The sequence below is a fragment of the Notothenia rossii genome, assembly GCF_949606895.1.
Source record: "Notothenia rossii genome assembly, chromosome: 5".
NCBI lineage: Eukaryota > Metazoa > Chordata > Actinopteri > Perciformes > Nototheniidae > Notothenia > Notothenia rossii.
In genome coordinates, this window is record NC_136903.1 from 74,081,933 (window position 1) to 74,097,836 (window position 15,904).

General features: G+C 38.4%; 2 protein-coding genes across 3 annotated transcripts in view; one reads left to right on the top strand and one right to left on the bottom strand.

Moving 5' to 3' along the window:
- Positions 1–1,299: 1,299 nt before the first annotated feature.
- LOC307041844 (uncharacterized protein) lies at positions 1,300–3,831 on the top strand. Its single transcript, XM_079685389.1, has 5 exons — positions 1,300–1,845; positions 2,041–2,100; positions 2,789–2,887; positions 3,334–3,377; positions 3,502–3,831. The coding sequence occupies exons 1-5, from the start codon at positions 1,737–1,739 to the stop codon at positions 3,595–3,597; spliced, it is 408 nt and encodes a 135-aa protein (XP_079541515.1). The 5' UTR covers positions 1,300–1,736; the 3' UTR covers positions 3,598–3,831.
- Positions 3,832–4,062: 231 nt separating this feature from the next.
- Positions 4,063–15,904, bottom strand: part of LOC307040693 (voltage-dependent calcium channel subunit alpha-2/delta-3-like) — a 36,206-nt gene continuing 24,364 nt past the window's right edge. Inside the window, exons 17-40 of one of the 2 annotated variants that reach the window (XM_079683804.1) lie at positions 14,914–14,985; positions 14,331–14,411; positions 14,157–14,231; positions 13,254–13,337; positions 12,438–12,509; positions 12,252–12,313; positions 12,097–12,164; positions 11,929–11,974; positions 11,720–11,817; positions 11,119–11,212; positions 10,053–10,148; positions 9,826–9,947; positions 9,107–9,184; positions 8,951–9,012; positions 8,816–8,860; positions 8,664–8,726; positions 8,221–8,291; positions 7,438–7,513; positions 7,179–7,219; positions 6,654–6,709; positions 6,453–6,570; positions 6,200–6,313; positions 5,921–6,002; positions 4,063–4,921 (exon numbers count right to left, since the gene is read on the bottom strand). In XM_079683804.1, the coding sequence (XP_079539930.1) occupies positions 4,829–4,921; positions 5,921–6,002; positions 6,200–6,313; positions 6,453–6,570; positions 6,654–6,709; positions 7,179–7,219; positions 7,438–7,513; positions 8,221–8,291; positions 8,664–8,726; positions 8,816–8,860; positions 8,951–9,012; positions 9,107–9,184; positions 9,826–9,947; positions 10,053–10,148; positions 11,119–11,212; positions 11,720–11,817; positions 11,929–11,974; positions 12,097–12,164; positions 12,252–12,313; positions 12,438–12,509; positions 13,254–13,337; positions 14,157–14,231; positions 14,331–14,411; positions 14,914–14,985 (1,869 nt within the window). In that variant the 3' untranslated portion in view covers positions 4,063–4,828. Of the gene's footprint in view, positions 4,922–5,920; positions 6,003–6,199; positions 6,314–6,452; positions 6,571–6,653; positions 6,710–7,178; positions 7,220–7,437; positions 7,514–8,220; positions 8,292–8,663; positions 8,727–8,815; positions 8,861–8,950; positions 9,013–9,106; positions 9,185–9,825; positions 9,948–10,052; positions 10,149–11,118; positions 11,213–11,719; positions 11,818–11,928; positions 11,975–12,096; positions 12,165–12,251; positions 12,314–12,437; positions 12,510–13,253; positions 13,338–14,156; positions 14,232–14,330; positions 14,412–14,913; positions 14,986–15,904 lie in introns of those variants that run through there. The other variant, XR_013808564.1, reaches the window with a different exon arrangement.

A 15,904-nucleotide genomic window follows, 5' to 3' on the forward strand; every position in this document is an offset into this window, starting at 1 on the left:
CACACACACACACACACACACACACACACACACACAGGAACTTCACAGTGGCTCTTTATCAACCAAACAACACGTACTGATCTTTCTTAAGCACTGAGACTCTTGTGTGGTAGTGTCACTCCAAAAATGAAAACCATATAGGTAATTTAAAAAGGATGTGAAGTGTGTGTCTGTGGCCTCTCTGTTAATGTTATTCACTTCTAAAGCTAGCTGTGGCTTTCCTGAGCGTTTTGTTAAATTACATTTGAGACTTTCACACAGTCAGACACACAAGCTTCATCATGGCTGGATGCCTGCTGTTTGTCATCCTCATGTGTAAGTTAAACCTCTTATTGATTTATTCAGTATTAATGTAGGTTATTACAAACTTATGCACACAAGCAAATCATGTTTTTTAATATTGCTAACCCACACGTCACTTGTTCAAATCTGTTTAGAGATATTTGGTGGTGGCTTGAGAGCAAACAGTTCGTACAGTTTGAAAGCTTCTAAAAGGGATTAATATTTAATCTTTTTATGTTATATTTATTATGTGTTCTTGTTGCCTACTTTTCCCTTTGCTGATTGTGGCTCCTACTGGGGAGGAGAAACACTGGCTCAAATGTTACGTTGTTGTTGTTGTTGTTGTTGTTGTTGTTGTTGTTGTTGTTGTTGTTGTTGTTGTTGTTGTTGTTGTTGTTGAAGTCATTAATTTGTTAACTTCACATCTGGTTACCTTCCTCACTTATTAATTATTTTTTCAACAGATTGCTTTCACATGTATCAAGCACAAGGTCAGTCTCTGATCGGTTGTCTTTAATATCCAGGTTTTTTATGTTTCAATCTTGATTTATCTTACAAACTATTTGATTGTAAAGTATATATTTTTCTCCATCATTTATATTACATACTTCCACCCCATTAAGAATACTTTTATATCAATTTAATTATTCAGTATTTGAAAGCATTTGGTTTCATTGTCTTATTGCAGCTTTTGAGTAATATCATTTCCCGCACGATTTCCAGCTCCTCCTCCACCGACACTGACAGTGAATCCTCCGGTGATCACAGAGACAGACTCAGTCACTCTGCACTGTCAGACTCCACCCTCTGTTTCTGTGTCTCAGTGTTATTTCTACACTTTAAGTGGACTCATTGTCAGAGGCTTCTCTTGTCTGAAGACTCTGAAAGGAACTGAGCTGCTGAAGATGTCACAGCAGAGATCACCTGCTGAGGTTCAGGTGAAATGTTATTACACCGTAACATATGGAGTGTCAATTTGCAGTGACCCGTCCTCCATCACCATATACTGTACAGTGAGTGACTTTTATTCCCATCCACAGCTATACATTTATTTATTTTAGAGAAAAAGCATGACTTGTATAAATCTCCTGAAAGTGATGTATCACCCACCATCATTCAAAGTGAATCAACACTATTGATACTCAGTACAGTATGAGCACAACACTTGGTTTCAATAGGCATTCTCTGCCATTATATATAAATGACTAACAGCAATGGTTTAAACCAATTACATATTCAGCTTTTTAACTGAACTCATCCTTATATTTCCAGCTCCTCTTCTTCCCCCGACACTGACAGTGAATCCTCCGGTGATCACAGAGACAGACTCAGTCACTCTGCACTGTCAGACTCCACCCTCTGTTTCTGTGTCTCAGTGTTATTTCTACACTTTAAGTGGAGGAACTAGAGTCTTCCCTTGTCTGAAGAATCTGAGGGGAACTGAGCTGCTAGAGATGTCACAGCAGAGTTCACCTGCTGAGGTTCAAGTGAAATGTTTTTACACTGTAAAACATGGAGGGTCAAATCCTCCACACAGTGACCTGTCCTCCATCACCATACACAGTAAGTGACTTTCAAATCCAAGCGAAGAAAGAAATACTGAAAATACATTTCTAATCAAAGTGTTTGTTTACTGAATGGTTATACACATGAGCTTATGATGGATTGGTGTCAACAATAGACATATATATTAGACACACAAATAATACATGAACATTTATTCATTTGTGAACGCTGAACATTTTTCTCTTTTTGTAGATATTGTAGAAAATGAGTCAAGCACCACCCAGTCGATCGCACCATCAAAGGGTACCACAGGTAGGACATTTTATTTATTATAGAGACACACAATTGAACCACAGCACCTTTAAATTTCCCATTTGTGGGACGAATAAAGGTATTCTGATTCTGTGCCAGAAAATACATTTGAAAAATTCAACAGAAATGTCTCTTTTTAAAAATCATGCCTGGGGTTTCCCAAAAGTATTTACCGACCTCTTGTCAACAGTTTCATGTAGGAAGCTTTTGGTTTCAGCCGAGAATACCTGCCACGCGAAATGTACAAAAAAAAAAAGTTTTGTTATGCTCTTTGTGTTTTCATTTGCGAGATCAGACTGTTATCAGTCCTTATCCTTTCACCCCGAAAATAACAAAATGTCAAACAAATTGATAATTAAGTGCTATTTTATAATGTTCTTGACTGCAGACCTAAAGGGACAGTTCCCCCCCAAAATAAAAATATATACAACATCCAGTTGTTTGAATACAGATCGTGGCAAAGGAAAAACAGAAACGGATACTTAATATTTCATAGAAATGCAAATCTGCCATACTGTGGATGTTCAAAGAACATTTTGTATCAGTAACAAAGCTATACTCAGCTTTACTTTTTACATGATGGTGTGATCTGGAAGTGTTGGATGAATCATTGTATTCATGCACTGTACATGATAATGTTGGGGGGAGCAGATGTTGGACTGACACTTGTATTGCAGTCTTTTCAAAGCAGAAATATGGAAGTTTGTAGCAGTTTTGGCTGGATGTGGAGTTGCTCTGGGCGTCATCCTGCTGGTTTCTGCAATTCTCTGTAACAACAGAAGAACTGGTATGAATGTGTCAATGTGTTTGTCTCATAAGGTCAGAATCTGCTTTGAGAGACTTGAACAACTACTCAAGACATAAACCGTTTGGCTTTGGTCTTAAATGTCATTTGCAGTTTTAAACAAATGTTTAAAGCAGCTTCACATTGGTTCAGTTGAACGTTTGACATAGCTCACATCTACTAAATCTGAACCGTAAAATAAACCACTCGTGTGGGCGACCACCACTGCACTGAGAAAAAATAAACTCTTTGCTCAGGCCTCACACTGTTTTCAAATACCCGAGCAAAGTATTGTTTGAGAACTGATGGTATAGAAATCTTCTCTCAACAGAAACATAACCCTGGAAGTGTACTCCATCACATTGTATATGTTTTATAATCAGTAAAGAGAGATGTATGATTTGATATACAGACCTTGAATTAAAACATCATGTGTGTTTTCTCACTAGCTGGTCCCGATGAGGTGAAAAGGCAGGATACCAAAGTTGAATATGTAAGCTTGGCATGAGAGACACAAATAAATACAATTGCAACATAAATAGTGTGGCTTATATAACTATATATATAGAACTACAAATTGTATACTGTATGTATATTTGTTTTCTTTCTTTCCCCAGTCTGACACATACCATATATACTGCACTGTCCCCGAGGAGCCAGCTGCTTCAGACCTGATGATGGGTCAAATATACAGCACGGTGCAGTCACACTGAAACCGTTTGTACTGAACAGAGAGCAAGTCTAAAAAACTGTCTAAAAAACTGTTAAAAAAAAAGAGCAAAGCTATGTGTTTGAAGTAAACCTTTATAATCCAAACTAATGTTCGACGACTGAAATGTATTTCTCTCATCAACCAAACTGAGATGAAAAAAAGATTTGGCCAAACTTTTACCGAAAGCAGAAGTTGACTCTTTCTAGTTTGTAAATGTGTTTCTGTTTAATGTTGTGTATGCAGTTTCACAACACAAGTTGAAAAAAAGGGAAAACCCTAATATATACTGTATATCTATTAAATCGGATGTAACTTGTATAGTAACTCTGTGACTATGCCCTATAAATGTATTTATACTGCTTTGCATTTCCTTGTTTCAGTTGATCCCTTATCCATAGTTGTACATCAGTTTCCACACACACACAGAAACCAACAGACACACAGAGAAAATAACACCAGGGGTAAATAAAGGAAGGAAAATATGTCTTTGTATTTATTCATCATCTCTCTCAAACATGAGGATACGTGTTCGTGGTCACCTTCACACATTATGGCTGTAATATCAATGGAACATTCTGAGATCTTCTTCATGCATCTTTAGCTCGTCTGAAATGTATTCTGCTTTAAAACAAGGAGAAACTGGCAGAATAAAGCAAGTTCTAAAATAAAATATCTAAAATAAATAAAAATGATGGCACTGTCAACAGTTTTTAGCAACTTGCTGCCAAAAATAAAGACCACTCTGAATTCTCTTCACGTGACCAAGTGCATTTTACATTCCACATACTCTTACATTATAATTCTTCCTCCTCACTGAAGAATCAAACATATTAAATGTCTTAATATCATACTTTGCACAAATTACTTTTTTTATACTTTGACTAGAAATGCATTGTTTTTACGGTTGGCAGACTGTTTTTCTTTCTCTTTTAAAATGTCAGCACACATTTGTGACACTATGGAAAACTGTTGCGGTGTGATCTGCAATGCTCTGAGCAAAGTCACCTAGCACTCTCTATTCTCATTTTCTGTTGCTGCGCCACATCACTAATGTTTACTGCTTTAATGGATGTGAGCCTTAGTGCTACGGACAAAGATTTGTTTTCTTAGTAGAGCGCTGCCTGTTGCCAGGTATGAGCAAATTCATTTCTGATTGGCCATGTTCTCTATGTGTTTATAAGCATCTTCTTGTTGAGTTAGTCCGTACTGAAGTCCGGTCGTGCTGCTAAAGGTCACCTGCTGATGGTCGATGCTATCAGAGGGAGCAGAGCTGCGGCTAGAGGGCTGGAGAGGCGCGATGCTGAACCACACTCCATGGCATTTTCCTGCAGAAGACACTCTTTTTTAATACGTATGAATAATATCAGGGTTGATGTGCTTTGTCTTGGAAGAAAGGAGTGGAAGCTAATAGATTTAAACTGAAGTTATTGAACGAGTCGTCTTATTTCAGTTGAACCCCTTCACCACATGGAGAGGTAACACTGAGAAGAAACACCTGGTCAATAGTCCCTCGTTGAACAGGAAAACACTACGCTGGTTTAAGCAGTGAGTTGGTCTGTGGATTGACAGTTTGCTGATAAGTATATCATTTACTTTCTGTTTTGCTAACTAAAATCTGTAAATAATCTATATCTATAAACAATAAGAGTCAAGTTGTTAAAGCTGAAATTATCCTGTTATGGTCAAATCCTGCTTAACTGATTTGTTATCCATTTCACAGAGTTTCTCAATTTCTTACAGGGATCATTCACATTAATGGTTCACTTGTTTCACTTTGAATTCCTGCCTTATAGAACAATCCGAAACAGTTACAGTATATGATCCTGACAAAGTGCTTTGTTTGTTTATTGGTGTATTATAGTTGAACAGAATGAGATTAACTAAATGTGTCTTTGATATATAAATGTAGCTATAAACCATTTATTTGTTTCATGCTTTCAATCTCAGTTACAAATAATACATTACATAATAAATCATTTTTGCCATCATTCATAACTCGAGAGATAGATTGATTCCACTCGTATCTTCTCTACTGTTAATATGAAGCTGCAGCGACTAGTTTGCTTAGTTTAACAGAGCCAAGCTAGGTGCTAATTGTTTAAATTATTTTGCCTATAATACGTCTAAATGTGTTCTATTTCTTGCCCATGAGCAGTGACTTCCTGAAGCTTTGCCATCGCAAGCAACCAGTAAAAAGTCCAGGAAGTGAAGAAATACTCCAGCACATAAATCCGACTCTTCCTCCATACCCCCATCATCAACCAAACTGTGTAACTGTACATGTAGACGCACACTTGCATGCAGAAGGACACACATCCTCTTACCTCAGGGTGGAAAGGATGACAGGATTCAGGCTTCTTCCTGTCCTTCTGATACTTCAGTCTGTCACATTTTAGTGACTCGTTGTGTTCAAAGGAGTCAAGGATGAAAATATACATTAACAGAACACGTTCAGAGCTTCACAATAATACAACCTATTTAGTCTGATGCAAATCAAACCCAAGCTCTACAGAAGAAAAGTAAATATATTTCACAATTAGTAATATGATCTACTGTCTTCTGCCTCAATGTATTAATCATCTGTGCTTCCTCTAGAAAGGATATACATGATCTCAATGGGATCCATGGTAACTGGAGGAGAACTGCTGCAGTCACACTTGTTGTCCACAACCACCATGAAGAGGTTGCTGCTGGGAATCTGCTGTATGACGAAAGATCTGCAGCACAAATAGAGAATAAGAATAAAAACAATATATGATTAGGAGCAGACTGAACATCTACTGTTTATTGTGAATAGTTATTGTTAGGAAAGGCAGGGATTATGTGATGATTTCAAGAGTAGGCCTGGAGCAGTACCTGACACAGCCCTCACAGTCGATGTTCCCTGTTGTTTCTTTGATGGTGCGTTCGGAGACAAAGGCAGGGTATTCTGTGTCACACGGCACCATGTGGGTTTTACCTCGAGGTCTCTGAGCTGAATGTGTGACAAAGCAATTTTAGCTTTACAAAACCACAGAGAAACCGAAAGACGCTCAAGCCTGAAACAATAGACGTTACCTTTCACAGAAAGATCCATGTTCCACCAGCTGTACAGGTTAAATTCTAGCAGAAAACTTGAAGACAAACACAAAGATCACATTATGACAAAGGTTTCCAGAGACAGCAATTACATATGAAACTATATATTAGTTAAGGATAAGCATGAATGAATAGTTAACTCATTTCTTTCTTAGGGTATAGCATTGTTAATTTAAAATGATATGTATTACTTATTAAGCACAACATTGAGTATTTAGCCACCATTAACCAATGTATCATGTTACTAGTACATGTGCTGAGCTAAGAAGTAATAACAGTTCGTATAATATATTTTTACGTGTAAACGCCTATATATAAAACTGATACAATTAATTATATTTTTTTAAACTTTTATCATTCACTTGGTGATTACCTCATTACCTCTCCCTCCTGTGAATACAACACTTATAATAGTTTACCACATTGTGTAGGCTTCATCATATCATGTCATGTATGGGCCTATGTAATGTGCACTTCCTTTAAATAATTGAGTATATTGCTTACATGACAAGTTCAGTCAGGAGCCACTTAAAAACAGTGAAGGGCTGAAACAGAGAAAAGTATTTAGTGTTAGAATCTGAAACAAAATGAGTTGAAATATGTTTGAGGTTGTTTAAATGCTTGAGTTCATTTTGAGACTCTGCTCTAATCACATGGTCCACCACAGATTCTAACTCAGGTGTAGATGTACAGTAGTGAAGCAGATAGTAAAAGTATTGTTTCTAATGTCTTTATCTTTAAACCAGCTGCTGTTCTGCCTTACATTTGATAGAGAGCGTGCACTGTCGCTGCTCCCAGCGTACTCTCTGCAGAGCGCCTGGTAATCATACAGCGTGATCCTGCAACACAAACAGAGCAGCAGAGGATTGAAAGTCAAACTTGACATTTATGTTTAATGGTTTAATGGGCTGTCAAACTCAAATACACAGTGGGCCAAAATAAATAAATGGGTACTAGTCGAGGGCCGGACTGGTTCAATGTTTATTGCAAAACTTATTGAAATGAACTTATTGCAAATATTAAACCTGGAACTAACAAAGCTTAAATTATTGCCTATAAAAACAACATTAAACATTAAATAATCAGTTGCATTAATTTCTTATGGCTCTATCTGCAGCTTTTCCGGAGTCATTTCTTATGATTACATTTTCCCACAGGCCAACAACAGCTTCAAAAAAACGATTTCCCCTCAAAGAAAAAACAAACATGCCCTGTTGTCGTGAGAGAAAAAGTGAAGAAGGAAACATCCATGTAAACTCAGTGTGCTGCTCTGTGATGCTAGCTCAAAACGATACTTGGCATCTCATCTCGGGTGCAAGTTCATCAATGTTTGGGGTCAGGCTCTGAGCTGAGGAGACCCTCAGGATGCAGTGAAGGTGTGCGTGCAATATACCGGCGGGCCAGATCTAATAGTAATTCGAAATTATCCTGCGGGCCGAAATTAAATCCACCAAGGGCCTGACTTGGCCCCCGGGCCTTGAGTTTGACACATGTGGTTTAATGTATCAGTTTAGGGCTCAGAGAAATGTGATGTTGTGTCTCTGACCTTTTGAAGGACCCCATTTGGAGAAGTTTGTTCATAACTGCACCCTCCACCTCTCCGAAGAAGAGCCCTGTCTGAGAGAGGAGTTGTGTCAAAGCACACAGGAACACAAAATAATGAGAACAGCCAATGAAAAATAACTTTGAACTAATAAGTCTAACTAATTCGATTTTTCTAATTTTTAAAACTCAACAGAGAAAGACAAAAACTGGTATTTATATCAGGTCTGCTGCTGTGAGTGAAAAAAGTAGACCTTCTTCCTCTAACTTTCATCCTACATCCCTTTAAATCTTTCAGCTATCCTATTTGGAAGAGCGGCCCAGTGTTGCTCTACACACGCTCAAGACTTATGGAAAAACATTTAAGGACAACTGGAAAAGCTTAGATAAATGGGAGTCCTGTGTTCAGGTGTAAACTCATAGATGTATTTTACATGCACACAGTACCTGAGAGGGCTCCTCTGTGACGAGAATGAAGGCATTGTTGTCAATGAGATAGCAGTTAATGTCCTATCAGACAAGAGAATATAAGAAATGATGTTAACAAAACAACCTGAAAGAAAATAATTCAAACTTCAGAGCTGTGTGACTTTACTTACCGCGCTATCACAGCTAATGCCACATTTTCCATCCAGAGCGGTACACTGGGCAAAAAACAAAGTATTTATCTTCACACCTGATCACAGAGCTATTTTTGATGTAGAACAAAGCTGCAGTGATTGTTTTTTAGTTACCTGTCTGCAGGCCGTCCAGAACTTCCTCTGAAAGAACTCGAGCTTCATCTGGATCCCTACAGCTGAGCACAAGACCAAACATGTAAGAGACGGCATCACATACAAAAGTAATATCAATAAAATAATGATTTGAAAAATGGTTATGAGGTTTGTTACCGGCAACGATTGGAGACTTTCTGTCATCGAGGAGCTGGATTGCAGTGCTGGCCAAGACCACACTTTTATTTTCTAACGCTAGAGGAAGAGCAGAGGATAATCAGATTACACTCTCTGCCCACTAGATGGTGCCGTTTACCCACAAGCCCCAGTTGGTTGCCTCTAAAGAAACCGCAGTACCAGTCCATTACATTACAGTTATGTCCAGCCAGAGCTTTTTATTCTACAGCCAGATGCCTTCAATAATTTTTAAATGGCCGCTGTGATAGGAAGAGTTCAGGTAATGGGAGGATGCAGTCATCATTAACAGAGCAAAGGTGGTAAATGTCCAGAAGAGAGAAGCTGAATCCTCCATCCTCTGGCTCTCAGACAGAACGTGGGCCACATTAACTGAATAAAAGCTGTGAGGGAAGTGAGCTGTGCTGCACACCCTATCAGGGGAAACCAGTAAAAACCACAATCCATAACAAAAAGAGGGACATAGAGAAAGACTGATTAAGTTGTTAAAAATGCTGAATAGCCCAAGCAACCACATGAAATCCAAAAGAGTAATTTGTATAATGCTGTACTGGATAATTGAAAGTATATTGAGATGGGTTCATAAAACGTTAGATGCAGATTACTGAGCTGCAATAGCTGGTGTAGTTTTGTGTGTGCTCACTGCTCAGGGAACTTTTAATTTGTACTGCACTTGAGCTTAACCTCTGGCTTCTGCATACCTGTGCTGAAGGGGATGGAGTACACAAAGGCCCCGGGGACCTGTTCTGCCGCTCGCTTGTACCACAGAGGGAAGTGATCGGCGTTAAACACACCCTCCTTTTCCTCCGCCGTCAGGAAGTCTCTGAGGAAGCAGGCAGAGCCAAATTGAGGCGACGAGGAGAGGATTGGATTCATCAAGCACAATCACAGAGTAATGATTAAAGACGTGTTGAGCAGCGGGACTCACTGATTGGACAGCTGATCGGCCGGGACAAACAGGTTGGTCCTCGAGAGGCCGGCGCGCGTACCCAGGAAGGCAATCTCCACTCCTTTGTCTGAGTTCCTGTTGGGGAAATGCAGAGCAGTGAAAAGTATTTGAATCTGAATGCTTTCATTCCCGACTGATGGTATAAACGCAATAATTAAATGCCACATTAAGGTTTGTCTGTCATAAGGTGTAGGACTTTTATAAATGTTTTCATGCAACATCACTCAGATCTGCTTCTCATTAATCTGAAGGCTTTTTTTCAAATATAAATTAAAGTAATATATATGTTTAAATAAAATAATCACAATTGCCAAAGCATTAATAACACATACCCTTCAACTATGCATTTTGGGGTTATGAACAACATATCAACATGTACATCAGCTCTTTTAAAAGGATTTAGAGTTAAAAGTTCACATTTCTTAAGTGTCTTAATATAACACTCAAATGTTCAGATGTGCATCGATTTTTCCCTATTTTACACTGGTTGTGAAAAACTCCTCTATACCTAACGTCATTCTAAAGTTCAGCTGCAGATTATACTCAATGAGGCTTCAGAAATCTGCTATAAACAACAAGTGTGTCTCTAACATTGGAATGGCTATAAGAGGGAAACATTTAACACATCAAACAGAGATTATTTTCAGAGGAATTTGATTTCAGAAGTGTCTGTAAAAACATGTGGGTGCTACTTTCTAAAAAGGCCTAAGTTACAAAGTATGCATATTAAATAAGCATACTTTGTAACTTATGGCTTTGTAAATGCTTTGAAATGCTTAATTGGAAAGACATTAATAAGAATGATTTTCGGTTGCCAGGTTGGCCGATGCTTCTTCTACTTGATCAACTTATTACCATTTACAAATGCAGACTTAATGGATAGTTGTGTCATCAATAATTTGCAAACATTATTCACTGCAGACAACTTGCAAACATTTACTGACGGCTTATTAGAAATCCCTAATAAACCTCCCTTGTTAATGACCAGCTGTTTGTAGATGTGGACTTCGAAAAACACATTGAATAGGGCCCAAAATGTTCTTACTCTGACTTGTTGAGGGCCAGTCCAGTCCAGTAGGCCTCCAGCGGAGCGGTGACCACAGCATCAAACAACACTTCCTGGATCAGTTCTCGGTCACCTGCAGAGAGTCCCAGAACATATTTTCATCTTTTATCCCTTCACACCAGTGGCAGTGGCCAGAAGTATTAGGTTTTCAGCTTGTTTGTAAATATTTAGCATAAAAAGTACATTTGTACGGATATTTGTCCAATTCTACTGAATGTCATGTCTCAAAAACACCTTCAGGAAACTTCTTCAGATTTGGCACAAACGTTCACTTGGACAGATGTTGAACTGATTAGATGTTGATATTCAAACGGTCACTGGGACCTCTAATTCAATAATTCATTTTCTTATTTATTTTAGACAATTTCTAATAGGATAAAATGATGAAGTGATGAACCTTTGGAGATACAAAGATGTAAACTGCACTGACTTGTTGTTGTTTAACTGTGTTTTTTATATTAAAGGCAGTAGTCCTAATGTATTTGTATTTTATATGCTTGCCTTATATGATAATTAGAATTTGATCACTGATAAACAGGCTCCATAGAGTTTATTCAGGTCCGTCTGAGATGTCTCTTACATTTGAGGTGTGTTCTGCGGCCCGTCATAAACATCTTGATGGCTTGAATCTGGGTCAGGTGTCGGTGCTCGTGCTGCTCCTCTGTGTTGCAGTAAGTCCTGTGGTCCAAACAGAGCCAGTGTTACATCACAGGCCTCCACATTCCCGATGAACACAGAGGGATAACCTAAATAACGCATGATCGCCCGCTCCCATAACCCCAGCATTACCATTCATCTGCCAGGGCGACATCTGGCTGTTCCAGATCACGGAGCCCTGAAAAACACAAGTCAGTCACGCTTCAGCAGTGCCAGCCTGGGTGGACTGATACAAGAGCCCCAGTCAGAGTGACATGCGTTTCACTGTATTCACTAAATGACAGGGTTGGAGTGACATACCGGCTTCAACTGAGACATTTCCTCTGAAGAAGTACTTCCCATGACCTCTGGAGAGGGCCACCCCAACACTGGAGACACAAACACAATCAAACTTTAACTGAGACACATAACTGACAGGAAATCATTTCAGGAATGTATGGCCACTCTTCCCTCACCTGAACGGCGTTCCTTTGATGTCAGTGTAGAAATAGTCATTGTGCATCTTCAGGACACGCCTCTAAAAAACAAAAAGAAATGCAGATGAGATTTACTACTTAAATTCAGAAGACACAACGAAGAGACAACGAAGAGAACAACCCTCATCTGATAGGGAGGCATTAAAAGTCTATGTGCAGCCTCACCCCTCCATCCACCGTCTTCTTCACCTCCATAGAGAAAGTCCCTGTCCTCCTTTTTACCATAGCGTTGCGTAGCTGAAAGATAAAGCACTTTAAAAAGCACATAGAGCAGAGAAGTCGAGGCACGGTCACTGCAGCACACTGGATGTATCTGCCATGTCACTAGGATACTGAAAACAGTATCATACCTTAATGGTTCTTACAGTAGGGTTCAACTGAAATAGTAGATGCTTTACTGGACAAACTTATAAACAGGAAGTCCGGTAACAATGTCAAATCAAATTATTTTTTTGTTGAAGTCAAACAATATTGCATGTACACAAAAGTACATCTAGTTGTTACTTTTATGCCACTTCCGTTCTAAATGTATGTTGTTAGGTTAAGATTTGTGTTTACTATAAAACCCAGATCATGTTATTCATTTAAAAAGAAAATGGATAATGCTATAATATGTTAAAAATATGTAAATTACTTTGATATCCTCTGCAGAAATACAGTCCTATTGCTGGAAAACTGAATGATGTATTAGAGTGCCCTTGTTGTATGTATTTATGTACCAATTTCATTTAGTGTTGTTATTTTTCTTTAATGTAAAGTAATGTTGTCCTGTGTATATATGTATTGCTTTTGGCTCTATGTCTTTGTCCTATGTATGTGATTTTTTGTATGCTGAAAATCAATAAACAAATTAATAAAAAAAGAAAAAGAAAATGGAAATTGGAAAATGAATAAAATATATGGCGTTTTCGTAATTTGATGCAGTATCAAAAAGCATAATACCGCTCAATATAACATGTGTTTTAGGGGTCAGGCACGTACAATATCATCTTTGTCTTCCCACTCCACCGCGGAGAGATCCACGCTGCTGTAGTTGGGCTTCCTCCTCTTCTTGCCATCCTGATACTGCACAGGGGAACAACATATAAACACTTTAATGATCCATTTTATGTCATGAGATTTTATTTTAAATAACCACGCAAATCTGCATGTGAAAGGTCGTTTTGAAATGTATGAGCTTGATATTAAAAAGCTTAACTGTAATCTGTCCTTTGTGTTTGGATGTTAACATGAACACTTGCTGTATGCTCTTATTTATCAAGCCTCGCTATGAAGGGTTTTGCTGTGTAATTATTTAACAAATCATCTGTGAAATTAACACTGTCATGTAAATTAAAAATAATTAATATGATTGATAGGATATCCACGCTTAAATACACCAAAGCATTAAACTGTACATGTCAAACTCTGCTACGGTATGACATCTGCTCCACAAGAAACAACCAGTCAATGACTACAACCACAGCACAGTTTTAGCCACAAGGAGACACTCACGAAACACAGACACACACACACACAGTTGCACAGAGAGGAATAGCACTACACTGGCACACACAGAGCTCCTGAGGAACCAGCGGTCCCAGGGCGAGCGGCTGTGGTCTCTGCCAGCGAGGGTTAAGTTACCTCTGGGAAATCTCAGGCCAGTCAGCCCTATGAGTGGCCTTTATCCCTGCATGCATACATCAAAGGAAAAGGTGGGGATTACAGATATATACGTGCCCATTGAGCCTCCTAACACATTCTTTTTCTGTGTGCCCTTGTGAAGTGGGCTTGTTACTTTTTTGTATACAATTTCATGGAAAAAACAAAAATGAAAACTGGGTAAAGTCAGGGAATGCTGTGAGATTGTTCTGGTTTAAAAGCCATGTTAAGAAAGTGAGTTACCAAAGGCCTGAGGTCCGGGTGCATCAGGATGTAGCCGTTGTTTGTGATAGCAAAAGCGTACCCATGGATTCCTAACTGGAGACACAAAGTGAGATACACAAGGAAGAAGACTTCAATAATATATTCACAAAAATGAAATAATGTATTCACATTTTAAAGAACAGCTGACTGTACCATATGTTTAGGGATAAGCTTCATCAGCTCCTGCAAAGGGATGTCTGTTCCTGCAACCCCCAACAGAATCCCCTGGTTCTTCTGCATGAGGAGATCCAAAACACACACACAACGTTAGATGAAATCTGCACGAACATTAACCTAAAGCTCCTTAAATGCTGGTGAAAGTACCAATACCACAACATAAAGAAGACTCTTTTACAAGTACAAGTCCTGATTTCCAATCATACATCAGTAAAAGTAATTAATTATACTCAAAATGTACTTAAAGTATCAAAGGTAAAAGCGTGTTACATATGAAATGTCCTATGTCACTGATATGTTAATATAGATGAAAGTTTTAGATAGTACTAATTAATCAATATGTTTGCAACAAAAAGTAGACACATCAAAAACTATTAAAAGCCATTGTTTATTCTTTAATAATGTATTCAATTGAAGAGGTGTATCATATTTTGTGTGTGTAACTTGCAACTGAAGCTGTCGAATAAATATAGAGGATGAAGAAAGTAACTATGTCAATATTTTTCTTAAGTAAAGTATAGATAGTTTCCAACATCACGAGTCAACCACATTCACTCACCGTTTCATTCTTTGTGCTGAAGACAGGCATGGCGACTGTGGTCATCAGACTTGGGCCCGATTTGTCCTTCAACTGAGAAAAAGAGAATTAGAAACTGTTGAATCTTTACCCGAGTAATCTCATTTAGAGGAGTATCAGCATGCTTTCTGATCAGGTTTGTTAGCATCAGTCAAAAACTGCTCAGAGAAAGAAGCACATTTAAACATGATGGGAGAACTTTTAGATTGACTCAGCATTTATTCATCAGCACGCCTCTAATTCTTAACAATAAAACACTGTAAACATACACTGTGTGTGTACAGTGTTTTATTCAACACGAGTAGACAAGCTGAGATTCTGAAGAAAATGAGACTTCTTCCTCAACTATTACAGCAACATCTACAAAAATTGCAATTAACGATGTTTAACAATTTAAAAAAATCAAATAAAAAGAACAGCCGCCGTGGAAATGTTAATCAATGTTTGCCTGCGAAGAAAAAGCAATTTTGTTGGTTACAGCAGCTAATTACCAGTGAAGAGGCAGCCTAATTGACATGAAATTCAATTTAAATTCCCAGATAGAAAAGAGAGAAGCATGAGTTATTCAGCAGAGAATGACAGCTTCAGGGCTGGGTAATAAGAAGCCAAAAGTGTCTACAAAATGAAATACTGTGGTAGGGAGCAGAAAAAAAGGTCTCACTACATCCTGGTACTATTTGACACCAAATTAATTAAAAATAAGAATCCAAATGAATTCCAGCAGAATCATACAGGGTCCTGGTCGCAATCTTTCTGTTGTCAAACTGAACCGTGAGAGTCTCAAGTGACGCTCAGAGGGCTCTGCAGGATGAAGCCTGACATAATTAAGCACATGAGCGCCGTTAAAGTAGGTCTACTATTCCCTCACCTCGAGCTGACACAGCTGACTGTGCCTCCATCCTGTGTGTGCGTGATATTCATTTGTGTATGTGCATGTATGTGAAGCAAATAGCTGTGCACTGCAGTGTGTACT

Bases quoted from the DNA above. Each gene is read 5' to 3' on its own strand.
- LOC307041844 (XM_079685389.1), top strand. From the start codon at position 1,737: ATGTCACAGCAGAGTTCACCTGCTGAGGTTCAAGTGAAATGTTTTTAC. The intron at 1,846-2,040 runs GTAAGTGACTTT...CTCTTTTTGTAG, and splicing joins GTCCTCCATCACCATACACA to ATATTGTAGAAAATGAGTCA. The intron at 2,888-3,333 runs GTATGAATGTGT...TTTTCTCACTAG, and splicing joins CTGTAACAACAGAAGAACTG to CTGGTCCCGATGAGGTGAAA.